At 41.4% G+C, this 18,360-nt stretch overlaps 1 protein-coding gene and 1 long non-coding RNA gene across 2 annotated transcripts in view; one reads left to right on the top strand and one right to left on the bottom strand.

Annotated features, from left to right (window-relative positions):
* The window catches only part of LOC142657846 (uncharacterized), a 484,403-nt gene that overhangs the window by 113,668 nt on the left and 352,375 nt on the right, over nucleotides 1-18,360 (bottom strand). The gene's annotated exons all lie outside the window — the stretch shown is intronic.
* Nucleotides 1-18,360, top strand: part of DNM3 (dynamin 3) — a 194,078-nt gene that overhangs the window by 7,606 nt on the left and 168,112 nt on the right. Inside the window, exon 4 of the mRNA XM_075832025.1 lies at nucleotides 1,412-1,479. Within this exon, the coding sequence (XP_075688140.1) occupies nucleotides 1,412-1,479 (68 nt within the window). The remainder of the gene's footprint in view (nucleotides 1-1,411; nucleotides 1,480-18,360) is intronic.

Genomic DNA, 18,360 nt, shown 5'->3' with positions numbered 1-18,360 from the left:
GGTACAGCTGCAACCTTTGCTCCTCTATGGTTATGCCCCTGATTGTGCTGCAGAGCTTTGCATTATAGACGTTCCACTAGTTTGTTAGACATGTGTCTGTCTACAAACAAGATTCTAGTACAAACTAGTAGAATTGTGAACGCAACTGTTGAGTATAATTCAGGGTATAACGCAAGACCAGTGAAGGATAACCAATTCAAAGTTACTCAACGAGGCACCTTTATAAAATACGCTAGAAAAATTGAGACATTGGTGTTAAAAAAATAAATAAAAATGTGATATTGAAAGATTTGGCGTTTGAAAAAATCTGCATCAGAGGGGCATGGCTAAACAACTTGCAATAGTTGTGCCAAATTTATTATTGCAGTGCAGAAAATTGTGTCTTTTGAGATTGTTGTACATGGCGGTTTTGTTGCATTTTTTTCTGGTCTTCCATGTATGCCACTGGTGGTGAAAGAGATTATAGATAACAATGCTTACAAGTTTATTCTGGACCATGAGGGTATGTGCACACACACTAATTACGTCCGTAATTGACGGACGTATTTCGGCCGCAAGTCCCGGACCGAACACAGTGCAGGGAGCCGGGCTCCTAGCATCATACTTATGTACGATGCTAGGAGTCCCTGCCTCGCTGCAGGACAACTGTCCCGTACTGTAATCATGTTTTCAGTACGGGACAGCAGTTCCACGGAGAGGCAGGGACTCCTAGCATCGTACATAAGTATGATGCTAGGAGCCCGGCTCCCTGCACTGTGTTCGGTCCGGGACATGCGGCCGAAATACGTCCGTCAATTACGGACGTATTTAGTGTGTGTGCACATACCCTGACTTTGCTCATGCAGGCATATTATTGAAGGTCATATATTAATTGCTTTTTATATAAAAAAAAATCATAAATGTACAAATGTACACAGGCATTTACACTTTTATATTGTATAAAATGCATTATTGATAGTCCCTTTTTTCATGTGTGAATACATTGGCATTTCTGTATATGGATAAATGAACATTTTATTATGAACGTAATTTGACATACTGTGATGTTTAAAGGGGTATTTCCAACTCACATATTTAAGCCAAATACACAGGGTATGCCATAAATGTATGATAGATGCATTCCCACCTCTGGGATCGGCACCTATGTGAGGAATAGGGTTTTCCCCGATCACTGTCCCATCTTGTGAGGTGTCTGCCGCATCCAGGCGGAGGAGCAATTGATTGAGAGGTGGCTATGCACATGCGCTCATTTGCTCGGCTGTTTCCGTAACTTGCACAAGGCCACCTTTCAATTAATTCTCTTGTTGAATGAATTGAATGGTGTGAGTTGGGAATACCCCCTTTAATGTTTTGTGATTAAAGCTTCACACTTGCATTTCCCATATTTTTAATGGTTTTCATTCTAATGCAGATAGAGTTTGAAGAGAAGGACCTACGACGAGAGATTAGTTATGCCATCAAAAACATCCATGGCATCAGGTATTTTGGAACCCTTGTAAAATAAACTGTGAAGTGACTGCTCATATACCCAGTGTATGATTTGTGTATATAAATATATTTTTCTGGAACTTTAACCTATGAACTGTATGAATGTATAAGCTCCTCTGTTGGGGTGGTCAGACATGAGGTAATTATTGTAGGAGTTCTCCTTTAGTGTTCCTAATGAATGACTGCAAGCAGATATCTTGAAAAGCATGAATTGATATATAAAATATTTTGGAAAGTTGTATAACGCCTTGTTAAACAAAGAATATCCTATATTTTCTGAAGCTGTTATGCTCCTTTTTAAGTGGCTGTAAAGTGATGTCGGCCAAAATTAACTCTATTGAGTGGACTCATAGTCACCAGTTTTTTCCCATAACTGAGGAATGTGGTCACCCCTATACTGTAAGACACCAGAGAAAAATCCTCTAAATACGTACCTTATGCAGTTCACTTTGCCTGTTCCACATAGGCCAAAATTTTTCTTGTGGTCAACCTACTCCTCTGTGCAATGCATGCCGGACTCCAGGCCAAGCATCTATGCACGCCCACCCTGAGGCCCAGCCATCTCAGCCAACCCCAGCAATGCTCACATCTAAAACCGAAGACGAACCGCAATGGGCTCATTCCTTCTCCACGGTTGTCGGTGACCTCTGTTGTCTTCTTCGGTGTACAGTCTTGTCCATGCGGTCAAAAACACCTTACATCTTACAGACGCAGACCCGTCTCCCTCTGTGTAAACAGTCACATTCCTTCGCCCCAGGTAATCACAAAAACTCTTCGCCATATACTTGAATTTTAAAGAGGACCGGTCACCAGGTCCTAACATCTAACGTACATATATTACTTTTAGCCTGCTCCCTGTTTCCAGCACCATTTTTCTTTTTGTTCTGCTCCCCCCCCCCCCCGTTCCTGAGTAATTATGCTCTGTATTTCATGCGCACGATATGGTAATTCACTATAGTTAGCCAATGGCGCATGATCTACAGTGAATCTCCCAGGGTGGAGCCATCTTCACTGCCTCTGACAATGTCCAATCAGCATGAGGCAGCTTAGGACAAATGTGTTTGATTAGAAGTCTTTTCCCAGTGTGGGCTCGCTGGTCAAGGCTTGTCATGAGTTGCCTCGCGCTGATGGGACAGCATCAGAGGCAGTGAAGAGTGGGGGGTGGGGCAGACTTCTACTCTTCAAGAATGTTTGGCTCTTCCACATCTCTGATGCCTGGGTGCGGGAAGTAGTCTCCTCAAGGTACCAGATCGAATTTGTACGCCTTCCACCTGACAGGTTCTTCCAATCTCCACCCCGTCCATCACCTGCCAGGGCAGCCACCTTTTTTTGAACAATGGACTTTCTCTTGAATCAAGGAGTCATTGTTCTTGTTCCTCCAGGCCAAGAATTTGGATGGTTTTACTCAAATCTTTTTGTTGTCCCCAAAAGGAACTGTTTAATTTGTCCCATTCTGGATTTAAGATGACTGAGCGCCTTTTTCTGCATGGTGTACCTCCGGTCAGTGATCGCCTCCATGTAACGGGGTCTTCCTCTCAGTTGCCATCATGGACGTGTTTCATGTCCAGTCCTTTCTGTGATCATGGCACTTATTCGTTCCAAGGGAATTTCAGTCATCCCCTCTCTGAACAATATCCTCATAAAGTCACTGACCCCGGAAGAACAACCTGACCAGCCTACAAATGATTCTGAATAACGTTGGCTTGTTTCGGATGGATTTTCAAACAATCCAAATCCTGCCTGACTTCCTGTTGGAGACTCACTGTGGCGGGGCAGTCCCACCTCTTTGTCTCTACATCATAGAATCCCAAGGCATAAGCGGTCGATGCTCCGGTGACTCCATGGGATCTCTTCAGCCCGATTTACATGTTCCTCCCGCTGCCTCTTCTTCCCATGCTCCTCAGGAGGGTCAAGGCCCACACATTGATCAGCTATTCCTGCTGCCTCCGGACACCGGAAGCTATTCAGTGGTAGGTGCCGGAAGCAGAAGGCTCCGGTCACAATATGGCGACCGTGCTGCAGTACTGCAGCTCTGCTCCTAATCAACTGCAGGTATCGACCTGCACCGATCATATACTGATGAGCTATCCTATAGATAGGTCATCAGTAAAAAAAACATCCCTTAAACTGGAAAACCTCTTTTAGTAATTAAATTGGTTAAAAAAAAACAAGGAACATTGTAGTAAACATTTAATGATGTTTCTTACTTTTTCAGTACCACTTTGGTCAATGTGAGTTTGTGCGTCTCTGATTGCATCTCAGAGTCTGACGGCTGGAGTTTTAGTGAAGGCATTGACAAGTCACAGTCACTGTTGTTCAGCAGTTTAAAGGGGTTGTCCCAAGTTGATAAATGGAGCTATAAAGCTCCCCCATGTAAAAATAAGAAGAATTCTAATTACCTGTCCGTCGTCCAGCGATGTCGTTTTCATGATATCGTTGATTGAAGTTGCGGTCGGTCCCTCTTTGTATCCTGCTCGTTGCCTAGGTTCCCGGCCACCGCTATTTACCTTTAGCGGTGGCCGCGCATGCGTAATGACATCCTCTGCGCCCTGAGCCGAGGATGTCATTTGCTCGTGAACGCGCATCTCGGCGCATGCGCAGAAGATGCAGTGGAAGGCACCCGTCGCAAGGAGAAGTCTGCGCTCCGCTAAAGGTAAGTGTGTATGTGTTTGTGTGTGTGTGTGTGTGTCTGTGTATATATGGGTGTGTTTGTGTATATGTGTTTGTGTGTGTGTGTGTTTATGTGTGAGTGTATATATGGGTGTATTTGTGTGTTTGTGTATATTTTTGTGTATATGTGTGTGTGTGTATATATGGGTGTGTTTGTGTATATGTTTGTGTGTATATGTTTGTGTGCGTGTGTGTGTTTTTGTATGTGTGGGTTTGTGTTTGTGTATATATGGGTGTGTTTGTGTACATGTTTGTGTGTATATATGTATATGTTTGTGTGTATATGTGTGTGTTTGTGTGTATATATGGGTGTGTTTGTGCATATGTGTATAGGTTTGTGTGTATGTTTGTGTGTGTGTTTTTGTATACGTGTGTGTTTGTGTATATGTGTTTGTGTATATGTGTTTGTGTATATGTGTTTGTGTATATGTGTTTGTGTATATATGGGTGTGTTTGTGTATATATGGGCGTGTTTGTGTATATATGGGTGTGTTTGTGTATGTGTTTGTGTGTGTGTGTATATTTGGGTGTGTTTGTGTACATGTGTTTGTGTATATGTGTGTGTGTGTGTGTGTGTATATGTTTGTGTGTATGTTTGTGTGTGTGTGGGTTTGCGTTTGTGTATATATGGGTGTGTTTGTGTACATATGTTTGTGTGTATATGTGTATATGCTTGCGTGTATATGTGTGTGTTTGTGTATATATGGGTGTGTTTGTGCATATGTGTATATGTTTGTGTGTATGTTTGTGTGTGTGTGTTTTTGTATATGTGTGGGTTTGCGTTTGTGTATATATGGGTGTGTTTGTGTACATATGTTTGTGTGTATATGTGTATATGCTTGCGTGTATATGTGTGTGTTTGTGTATATATGGGTGTGTTTGTGCATATGTGTATAGGTTTGTGTGTATGTTTGTGTGTGTTTGTGTATATATGTGTGTGTTTGTGTATATATGGACGTGTTTGTGTATATATGGTTGTGTTTGTGTATATATGGGTGTGTTTGTGTATATGTTTGTGTGTGTGTGTGTGTTTGTGTATATTTGGGTGTGTTTGTGTACGTGTGTTTGTGTATATGTTTGTGTGTGTATATGTGTTTGTGTGTGTGTGTGTGTGTGTGTGTATGGGTGTGTTTGTGCATGTGTATATGTTTGTGTGTATATGTTTGTGTATTTTTGTATATGTATATTTGTGTGTTTGTGTACATGTGTTTGTGTATAGGTTTGTGTGTATATGTGTGTTTTTTGGAGTTTATGTGTGTGTGTTTGTGTATATATGGGTGTGTTTGTGCATGTGTATATGTTTGTGTGTTTTTGTATATGTGTGTGTTTGTGTATATATGGGTGTTTGTGTATATGTGTGTGTTTGTGTATATGTGTTTGTGTATGTGTTTGTGTATGTTTGTGTGTTTGTGTATATATGGGTGTTTGTGTACATGTGTTTGTGTGTATATGTGTGTGTGTTTGTGTATGTGTGTGTTTGTGTAATATATGGGTGTGTGTTTATATGTGTTTGTGTATATGTTTGTGTGTGGTTGTTTGTGTGTGTGTAGGTGAGTATAAGTATCGGTATTGTTAGGTTTGTGTGTATATGTGTGTTTTTGGAGTTTGTGTGTGTGTTTGTGTATATATGGGTGTGTTTGTGCATGTGTATATGTTTGTGTGTTTTTGTATATGTGTGTGTTTGTGTATATGTGTTTGTGTATATGTGTTTGTGTATGTGTGTGTGTGTTTGTGTATATGTTTGTGTGTTTGTGTATATATGGGTGTTTGTGTACATGTGTTTGTGTGTATATGTGTGTGTGTTTGTGTATATGTTTGTGTGTATGTGTGTGTTTGTGTAATATATGGGTGTGTGTTTATATGTGTTTGTGTATATGTTTGTGTGTGGTTGTTTGTGTGTGTGTAGGTGAGTATAAGTATCGGTATTGTTCACATTGATAACTTTTTTTTAATGTTGTTGCAGATTTTGATGTACCAATTGTACTACGTCTTCGATTCGTTGGACTACTGCGTAGATCTACGTTTTTTGAAAATTTTAATAAAATGGTTAACGAGGGTTTTGTTGGGGATTTCTTATTTCAATAAAAAAAAATTGTCTTTGTGTTTTTTTTTCAAACTTTATTAGTGCCTAGATAATGGCAGTTGGCTGATTGACAGTGTCCATTATAAAGGCGGTACTTAGTGTTAGCCGGTGCAGAGGCTAGCACTAACCACCCATTATTACCCCGGTACCCACCACCACCAGGGGTGCCGGGAAGAGCTTGGTACGATCCAGTACCCGACCATCTGTTGTGATGGTCGGGTACTGGGGCGGCCGTAGGCTGGTATTATGAGGCTGGGAAGGGCCAAAAACAGTGGACCTTCCCACCCTTGTAATGCTAGGCTGCTGCTGCTGTGTTGTATCGGGCTGGTTATAAAAATGGGGGGGACCCCCACGTCGTTTTTTTTTTAAATTTAACAATAGGCTTTGGGTCCCCCACATTTTTAATAACCTGCCATATACAAGGCCGCAGCAGCCTGGCATTACACGGGTGGGAGGGGCCACTGGTTTAGTACATTCCCAGGCTAATAACACTGTGTTGTTTGTGGCTGGTTATGATAAATTGGGTGGAACCCCATGTCTTTTTAATAAAAATAATAAATAAATAATAAAAAAAAATGACGTGGGGTCCCCCCCATTTTTATAACCAGCCAGATACAACACAGCAGCAGCAGCCTAGCATTACAAGGGTGGAAAGGTCCACTGTTTTTGGCCCTTCCCAGCCTCATAATACCAGCCTGCGGCCGCCCCAGAGCCCGACCATCACAACAGATGGTCGGGTACTGGATCGTACCCAGCTCTTCCCGGCACCCCTGGTGGTGGTGGGTACCGGGGTAATAATGGTGTTTAGTGTTAGCCTCTGCACCGGCTAACACTAAGCCTCCCCTTAGTAATGGACCTTGTCACTCAGACAGCGGCCATTACTAAAGTGATAGTAATAAAACTTGAAAATAAAACACAAAGATATAGATAAAATATTTTATTGAAATAAAGCACCCCCAACACAACCCTCATTAACCATTTTATTGATGAAAAAAAAAGCGTCCTCTAAGTAGTCCTCGAAACCGACGTAGTCCAAACACCAAACCTGTAAAAAATCAAAAATATAAAAAAAAAATGAAATAAAACATGTCGTAGGCTTAGTTTCACTTTCATGTGTCATACTGACTGTTATACCATGTATAGAAGCCTGCGGCAAAGTTGGCTTAGATACAGGGCGCCAGCAGACAGTATCATACATGGCCATACAGACATTTATACAAACATACATACATGCAAACATACATGCACATATACACATACAAACATGACAACATACATACATACAAGCAAACATACATACATGCAAACATACATACATGCAAACATACATACATGCAAACATACATACATACATACAAGCAAACATACATACATACAAGCAAACATACATACATACATGCAAACATACATACATGCAAACATACATACATGCAAACATACATACATACATACATACAAGCAAACATACATACAAGCAAACATACAAGCAAACATACATACATACAAGCAAACATACATACATACAAGCAAACATACATACAAGCAAGCATACATACATGCAAACATGCATACATACAAGCAAACATACATACATGCAAACATACATACATGCAAACATGCATACATACAAGCAAACATACATACAAGCAAGCATACATACAAGCAAGCATACATACAAGCAAGCATACATGCATACATACATGCAAACATACATACATGCAAACATGCATACATGCAAACATACATACAAGCAAACATACATACATACATGCAAACATACATACATGCAAACATACATACATTCAAACATACATACATACATACATACATACATACATGCATACATACATGCAAACATACATACATACATGAAAACATACATACATGCAAACATACATGCACATATACACATACAAACATGACAACATACATACATACAAGAAAACATACATACAAGCAAACATACATACATGCAAACATACATAAATGCAAACATACATGCACATATACACATACATACAAACATGACAACATACATACAAGCAAACATACATACATACAAGCAAACATACAAGCAAACATACATGCAAACATACATGCAAACATACATGCACATATACACACATGCACATATACACATACAAACATGATAACATACATACAAGAAAACATACATACAAGCAAACATACATACATGAAAACATAAATACATGCAAACATACATGCACATATACACATACAAACATGATAACATACATACAAGAAAACATACATACAAGCAAACATACATACATGAAAACATAAATACATGCAAACATACATGCACATATACACATACAAACATGATAACATACATACAAGAAAACATACATACAAGCAAACATACATACATGAAAACATAAATACATGCAAACATACATGCACATATACACATACAAACATGACAACATACATAAAAGCAAACATACATACATACAAACATACATGCAAACATACATTCAAGCAAACATACATGCAAACATACATACATGCACATATTCACATACATGCACATATACACATACAAACATGTCAACATACATACAAAAATAAACTCACCTAAGACGTTCCCACGAAGAGCTGAACGGTCCCGTCACTTTTCTTCTCCCATTCACAATAACATAGCGGTGGGCGCAGATGACATAATCACATGGGCCTGATATGATTACGTCATCTGCGCCACAACGCATTGTTACTATGAATGCGAGCGGCGCCAAGAAGAAGGATGATGGCAAGTGACGGGACCGTTCAGAGCGCCGTTAGAACGTCTTAGGTGAGTTTATTTTTTTATATATATTTTTAGTTGTTCGCCGGGTGCTGATGCAGCACCGATGCGGCGGGTACAAACATTACATGTAGTGACAGGGTTGGGGGGGGAGAAGTTGTTTGCCGAAACGGGGTGAATGTAGTGTAGTGTATCTACACTACACTACACTACACTACACTACACTACACTACACTACACTACACTACACGGTAAGTTCGTCTCAATCGGGCTTACCATGCCCGCTTGAGACGAACATTCTCCCGATGTTGCTAGAACTACAGTATCTAGCAACATCGGGAGCGCGCACACTGCAGAGCGGAGCGGCTTGATTGACATCGAGCCGCTCACGCCCCTTTTTAGAAAAGATAACCAGCACTTGCTGAGTTATCAAGTGTAAAAAAAAAGGCACTTAGGAAATGAATTTTAATTTTTTTTTAACACCAAATGTTTTAAAATTCATTTCCTGCTTAGAATGTATAAAAAAAAAAATTTGACTCAACTTGGGACAACCCCTTTAATGCTGCTTTCATACTGGGAAAGCTACCAGCACATACATGAAATGTATTCATCACCCTGTATTCATCGCATGAATGCCTCAGTTTGGCTGGTATACATCAATATACCGTTTTTTTCTGCTGTATGGAATAGCGCAATCTAGTGTACTATTCAATACAGAGGCATCCAGTAAAAAAATTTTTTTATCCCAATCACGTTAGACCACAACGCAGATGTGAACAAGGCCTTACCCACATATTACAGTATATGTTCAGTATATAATTCTAGACGACTAGTCAAAACACATAGAAAATGAACATTATGGTGAAAAATGCTCTTTAAAGGGAAAATCCTGTAAAAAATGATCCTCTGATAGACCAATGATGGTCAGCTGGTGACCTGCATGCGGCCTATAATTGCCCATCCTGCGGCTCTCGGCTTCCCTCTTTCCAATTACTTGACAATCTTTCATAATTGTCTCCTCTGTTTTAGAGGTGACATAATTAATTTGACCAGCAGATAGCAGCATCACACAGGGGTGCTGCCCTCCTGTTCATATCGTGGAGGAGACTGGAGCTTGGGAGACTGGAGTATTTTACATAGTGGAAGAAGGGCATGTGGCTGGCCTGGCACAGTATATAGGAGGCATGTAGCTGCACAGTGTACAGGAGTTAAGATGCACTGTATATATGGGGCTATAGGCTGGAAGGCCGTATGCTGCCACTGTATATGAGCGCCATGTGACTGGCAGTTTATTTGAAGTTTATCACTGTATATAGGGTACGATTAACTATAGCTGCTTGAGATGCGGTGGCTTTATTTGAATTCTATAGCTGGCACTCTTGGAGAGGGATGAGGGTGGCAAAAACACCTAGGAAGGAAAAAGAAAAAAATGATTTGCCCCATCGTGCTGCAGCCCTGCATTTGGGTATTTCCATATCATACCATAGTGAAGCGTGACGGCACATATGTGACTACATCACAGCGGAAAATAGGTGCTTGAGGGTATGTATAGTATGAATGTAATATGTGACCACTATTGTCATGATACATGTGAGTAGAAACCACGTTCATTAATCTTGAATAGGTAACTATTTACGGAACGACAACCCTCTATTGAAAATCTGACAATGTTTTAAGAAAAAAGCCATTTAAATGTATTACAGCCTGATTAGACTGTTATGTTCAGTATCAAAAATCTGAGTGGTGCCAAGTGGAGACCTTTTTTCCTGGAAATCAGTGGTGGTCTGAGATCACAGACTTCTCATTTTCTATTCAAGATAATTTTGGGGAGATGTCTCCTTTAAAGGGGGTTTCCCACTTCCAAAGTTTTTTTTCCTAAACTCTGCCCGGCTTTAATTAACTTTCATATACATGCCTACTGTTTGCTCCTTAGTTTTCACAGGTTGCTCCTTGCTCTTTTTATGTCTCAATCGGCTCCGGTATCCTTTTCCCTCTTTAGGTCCTACAGAGCTAGTCACATGACCCCCGCTGTAATGTAAAAAACTAGATTACCCATGACTGCCCAGTTTATTCTTATGGGGTCGCAGTGCTGTGATCCTCAGACAGGCAGAGTTTTTTGCAGCCCCAGACTAATGAGCTAGGGATGATAGAAGATGGAACTGCGATGCATGAGGACTAATGGACGGCACATGTCCAGGAAAGCAGTGCTGAGGGTGTATTGTGCATGCTCTTCTTGTGCTCAAAGGACTGCACTACTGCGCAGGCGTGATGATGCAGAACTCTGATTGGCCCACATGCTCACATGCTCACATGCTCATCCTGCTAAAAATGAACTACAGCGGCATCGGGATCACAACACTGGTAGTATTTGGAGTACTTGGGGCAAAGATTTAATTTAAATGCTACAATTTGGGTCATTTATGTAAATTCCAAAAACTATTAATTTTTAAAATGCTGTTTATTGAGACCTATTCTTCAATAGGGAATACCCCTTTAAAGGGCCTTAATTGAAATCCTCCAATTTTTAGTAGAGCTATCCCAACATTTATCCCCTACTTACACTTCTTAAAGTAACATTATTACTGTGTGAGAAACGGGGCGTAACTTGAGTTCTGTGGGCCCCAGAGCAAATTTTGCACCTGGTCCCTAAGGCATTGCTAGTAAAAAAAAAAACAAAAAAAAAACCATAGCCTTTAAGACAATTTTCTATGATTTATAATAAACTTCTAATTAATACAATCATAAAGTTACCAAATAATACCACTATATAAGGAACAAATATTACCATACTGTTACTAAACAAAACCCAGTATACCAAGGCCAATGTTACCAATGATACCACTATACAAGGGACAACAAATACTGCCACATCATGACTACATATTACTACAACATAGTGACTAAATAATAACACCTTACTGTTACCGACTAATACAGCCAAACCATGACCACATATTACCACCACCACATAGTGACTGAATAATACCCCCATATTGTTACTGAATAATACCGCCACACCATAACCACATAGTGACTGAATAATACCACCATACTGTTACTGAATAATACCTCCACACCATAACCACATAGTGACTGAATAATACCCCAAACTGTTACTGAATAATACTTCCACACCATAACCACATAGTGACTGAATAATACACCAATACTGTTACTGAATAATACCACCACACCATAACCACATATTACTACAACATAGTGACTAAATAATAACACCTTACTGTTACTGACTAATACAGCCAAACCATGACCACATATTACCACCACCACCACATAGTGACTGAATAATACCCCCATATTGTTACTGAATAATACCGCCACACCATAACCACATAGTGACTGAATAATACCACCATACTGTTACTGAATAATACCTCCACACCATAACCACATAGTGACTGAATAATACCCCAAACTGTTACTGAATAATACTTCCACACCATAACCACATAGTGACTGAATAATACACCAATACTGTTACTGAATGATACCACCACACCATAACCACATATTACTAACACATAGTGACTGAATATTACCGCTATACTGTTACTGAATAATACCTCCACAACATGACCACATATTACCACTACATAGTGACTGAATACTACCACCATACTGTTACTGAATAATACAGCCCAACCATGACCATATAGTGACTGAATAATACAGCCACACCATAACCACATATTACCACCACATAGTGACGTAATACTACCACCATGCTAATACTGAATGATGCCTCCACACCATGACCACATATTACCACCACATAGTGACTGAATATTACCACCATACTGTTACTGAGTAATACAGCCACACCATGACCACATATTACCACTACATAGTGACTGAATAATACAGCTGTACTGTTACTGAATAATACCTCCACAACATGACCACATATTACCACCACATAGTAACTGAATAATACCACCATACTGTTACTGAGTAATTCAGCCATACCATGACCACATTTTACCACTACATAGTGACTGAATACTACCACCATGCTAATACTGAATAATACCTCCACACCATGACCACATATTACCACTACATAGTGACTGAATACTACCACCATGCTAATACTGAATAATACCTCCACACCATGACCACCTATTACCACCACATAGTGACTGAATAATACCACTATACTGTTACTGAATAATACCGCCACTCCATAACCACATAGTGACTGAATAATACCCCACACCATGACCACATATTACCACTACATAGTGACTAAATACTACCACCATACTGTTACTGAATAATACATACCTCCACACCATGACCACATAGTGACTAAATAATACCCTCATACTGTTACTGAATAATCCAGCCACACTATGACCACATATTACAAACACATAGTAACTAAATAATACCCCCATACTGTTTCTAAATAATACTGCCACACCATGACCACATATTACCACCACATAGTGACTGAATAATACCACCACATCATGACCATATAGCAGTGGTGGATTAAATAGACCACAGGCCCTCGGCCGTTCCACAAACTTCGGCCCGTTTTCTCCACCGCCGCTCTGCCGTGTCTATAGTAATCACCACCTTTCTGTGAGAGCATTGACAAATAAATGGCTGTTACGATTCCTCTTGTCAAAGAGCTGTGTCCCTACATACTGACATTCTACAACCATCGCTGACTGTATCACACTGTGTAGGGACACATCCTCTTAACAATGGGAATGGTAACACGCATTTGTCTATTAGTCTTGGGTACGCAAAGACTTTAAGTGGAATACAAGGATTTCCTACAACAGACCTGTCAGGAGAGCGGACAGATCCTCTATAGATCCAGTTACTCACAGGTGACGTCTTATCTGATGGGAGACGTTCTTTTTTTCTTCTACACCTGACACAGACCGGTATGGCGACTTCTCCTGATGAGACATCTTTGCTCCTCGCTTCTGCAACCATTTCCAGCCTCTATAGAAACACAAAAATTCAGGCACCAAGGCCCAGATCCATACATTCAAGGGGTTGTCTGGGCACGGACCTATTTTTCATACTGGTGACCTATTGATGTGCCCAGACATCCCCCTTTATTTAGACTAATAAATTAGAATACATACAGGCCCCAGACCTTCTAAACTATTGCAGTACCCAGACCCCCCTAAACAAATACATACCCCAGAACAAGCACCCTAAATATAGACCTCGGACCAGACCCCTAAATACAGACCTGACACCTGACCCCCTAAACTAATAATGACCCCAGACCAGACCGCCAAATCTAATACAGACCCCAGACCAGTCCCCCTAAATACAGACCCCATAAACTAATAGACCCCACACCAGACTCATAAATACAGACCCCCTTAACTAATAATGACCCCACCCAGGGGCGTAGCTAAAGGCTCATGGGCCCCGATGCAAAAGTTCTTATTGGGCCCCCCCCCCGCAAACTCCTCATGGCCGACGGTCCGCAGCTTTCAGCTGCATCGCTGGGTCTCCTAAGTGACCCAACAATGCAGCACTAGCAGCCGAGGCGTCACTAAGGCTGGGTTCACACACTATTTACGGACGTAATTCGGGCGTTTTAGCATTGAATTACGTCCGAAAATGCGTCTCAAAAGCGTTGGCAAACATCTGGCCATTCATTTGAATGGGTCTTACGATGTTCTGTGCCGACGGTCATTTTTTTTTAAAAAAGACGCCCGCGTCAAAGAAGTGCCTGTCACTTCTTCAGACGTAAATGGAGCCGTTTTCCATGGACTCCATGGAAAAACAGCTCCAATTACGTCTGTAATGGATGCAGCGAAAGACGCCTGCACATGCCATTACGGCTGAAATTACAGTGCTGTTTTCTCCTGAAAACAGCTCCGTAATTTCAGCCGTAACGGTCGCTGCCGTGAGAACAGACCCTCAGGGCTTAAAATGTCAGGGGAAATAGCCCCAATACATATGTGTCCGCCCAAAAAAAAATGTGTGTATAGGAGACAGCATAGCATATCTATAGCACTACGACCCTATAAACTATGGATAGGATTAGATACATTGGCTCAGCAGACAGTATCACACATGATAGGATTAGATACAGTGGCTGAGCAGACAGTATCACACATGATAGGATTAGATGCAGTGGCCCAGCAGACAGTATCACACATGATAGGATTAGATACAATGACTCAGCAGACAGTATCACACATGATAGGATTAGATACAGTGGCTCAACAGACAGTATCACACATGATAGGATTAGATACAGTGGCTGAGCAGACAGTATCACACATGATAGGATTAGATGCAGTGGCCCAGCAGACAGTATCACACATGATAGGATTAGATACAATGACTCAGCAGACAGTATCACACATGATAGGATTAGATACAGTGGCTCAACAGACAGTATCACACATGATAGGATTAGATACAGTGGCTCAGCAGACAGTATCACACATGATAGGATTAGATACAGTGGCTCAGCAGACAGTATCACACATGATTGGATTAGATATAGGGCCCAGCAGACAGTATCACACATGATAGGATTAGATACAGTGGCTCAGAAGACAGTATCACACATGATAGGATTAGATACAGTGGCTCAGCAGACAGTATCACACATGATTGGATTAGATATAGGGCCCAGCAGACAGTATCACACATGATAGGATTAGATACAGGGCTCAGCAGACTGTATAACACATGATAGGATTAGATACAGGGCTCAGCTCGCTGACATTGCGGCTCCAGCGCTGGACCCAGGAAAGGTAAGTATAATAATTTTGCTTCTTTATGTGTTACTGATTATTTTTGTGTGTTTGTGTTTTTTTACAGGTTCGGTTGTTGGACTTCGGATTCGAGGACTTCAATGACTGCGTTTTTTTTATTCTCAATAAAATGGTTAATGAGGGTTGTGTTTTTTTATTTAAATAAAATATTTTTTATATGTGCTTGTATCTTTTTAAACTTTATTATCACCGCCTTAGTAATGGCCGCTGGCTGATTGACAACCTCCATTACTAAGGTGGGGCTTAATGTTAGCCGGTGCAGAGGCCAACACTAACCCCCATTATTACCCCGGTACCCACCGCCACCAGGGGTACTGGGAAGAGCCGGGTACGAACCAGTACCCGACCATCTGCAGTGACGGTCAGGCACCGGGGCGGCCGCAGGCTGGTAGTATTAGGCTGGGGAAGGCCAAAAACAGTGGCCCTTCCCACCCTGGTAATGCTGCCTGCTGCTGCTGTGTTGTATCTGGCTGGTTATGAAAATTGGGGGGGGACCCGACATCGTTCTTTCCAATTATTTTTATTTTTTATTTTTTTTAAATGACGTGGGGTCCCCCCCGTTTTTCATAACCAGCCAGATACAATAAAGCAGCAGCAGCCTAGCATTACCAGGGTGGGAAGGGCCACTGTTTCTGGCCTTTCCCCTCCTGATAATGCCAGCCTGCGGCCACCCCAGTGGCTGACCATCACTACAGATGGTCAGGTACTGGATCGTACCCGGCTCTTCCCAGCACCCCTGGTGGCGGTGGGTACCCGGGTAATAAAGGGGGTTAGTGTTCGCCTCTGCACCGGCTAACACTAAGCCCCGCCTTAGCAATGGATGCTGTCAATCAGACGGCGGCCATTATTAAGGCGGTAGTAATATAGTTTAAAAAAAAACAAAGACATAGAAAAAATATTTTATTGAAATAAAAAAAAACCCACACAACCCTCATTAACCATTTTATTGATAATAAAAAAAAAGCCGTCATCGAAGTAGTCCTGGAATCCGCCGTAGTCCAACGACCGAACATGTAAGAAAACACACAAAAAAAACGATTAGTAACACAGGCTTAGATACAGGGCCCATGTGTGATACTGTCTGTGGGACCCTGTATCTAAGACTACCACAACGTAGGCTTAGATACAGGGTCCAGCAGACAGTAATCTTATACAGTATAAGATTACTGTCTGCTGGACCCTGTATCTAAACCTACAGTGTGGTAGGCTTATATACAGGGCCCATCAGACAGGATCAACATGGGCCCTGTATCTAAGCCTACCATGTGATTGGCTTAGATACAGGGCCCAGCAGACAGGATCACGCATGGACCATGTATCTAAGCCTACCATGTGATTGGCTTAGATACAGGGCCCAGCAGACAGGATCACACAATCTGTGATCCTGTCTCATGGGCCCCCTAAGCCTGCTACATCGTAGGCTTAGGGGTTGTGCAGTCCCTAAACATTGATGGCCTATCCACAGGTAACTTTTTATTGATGTGGTGCGGGGGGGGACCCTGGGCCCCCCTGGCTTCGGGGCCCGGTCGCAATTGCGACCACTGCGACCCATATAGCTACGCCAGTGACCCCACCCCTGACCCCTAAACTAATACAGACCCCTGGCCCCCTAAATATAGACCCCAGACCAGACCCCTAAATATACAAACCCCAGACCAGGCCCGTTAAACTACTACAGACTACGTAAATACAGACCCAATAAACTAATACAGACCCCAGACTAGACCCCCTAAATGCAGACCCCAGACCACCTAAATACAGACCCCTTAAACAAATCCATGATACCCTTATACTTACCTCGCAGCTCACCTCACGGTCTTCTCTCTTACTTGTGTTCTAGGAGCTGCGGTCATGTGACCAGCAGGTCTCTAATCAGTAACAAGAACTGCAGACATAGTCATGTGTCCTTTACAGGATATACACAATGCCGGTTTGTCGTGTTTTTGCCGCGATTTGCGGCAAAAACGCATTGTACTTGGGGCGGCCATGGGCACCTTGGGCCCCGGGCGGCTGCCCAATGATGATCCGCCATTGCCACATAGTGAATAAATAATACCACCATACTGTTACTGAATAATACCTTCACATTATGACCACATATTACCACCACATAGTGACTGAATAATACTACCGTACTGTTACTGAATAATACTGCCAACACAAATGGCACAGGAAACAAGCTCTCAGTCATGTGGGGCCATGTCGGCACGTCATCACTATTAGGAAAACGACAGGACTTCTGGCACCACTTCACCGGGTTTGAACTGCACGATTCAGTACAGAATTAAAAATTTACGTACTATTATTATTAGTAAATGACGACTTTCACATAAAAATATAAATCCCAGGGAATTTTTGGTCCCCAGATGACCCATTTAAGTGTATATCAAATAAACACTCCCCTAAACCCTTCATTTTATTAAAACTTTAACTTTTAAGATGATGGTTTTCTTAATGAGAAATAGTCCATTCAGTAAAGAAGAAATCTCCTTTCTCACTTTGATATAATCCAATAGAAAAAAAATCCTCCAGAAAAAGAACCCAGACATTCATTGTCCTAAATTAGT

The sequence above is a fragment of the Rhinoderma darwinii genome, chromosome 7, assembly GCF_050947455.1.
Source record: "Rhinoderma darwinii isolate aRhiDar2 chromosome 7, aRhiDar2.hap1, whole genome shotgun sequence".
Lineage (NCBI taxonomy): Eukaryota > Metazoa > Chordata > Amphibia > Anura > Rhinodermatidae > Rhinoderma > Rhinoderma darwinii.
The sequence above is the reverse complement of the archived record's forward strand: the minus strand, read 5'-3'. Positions and strand labels throughout refer to the sequence as shown.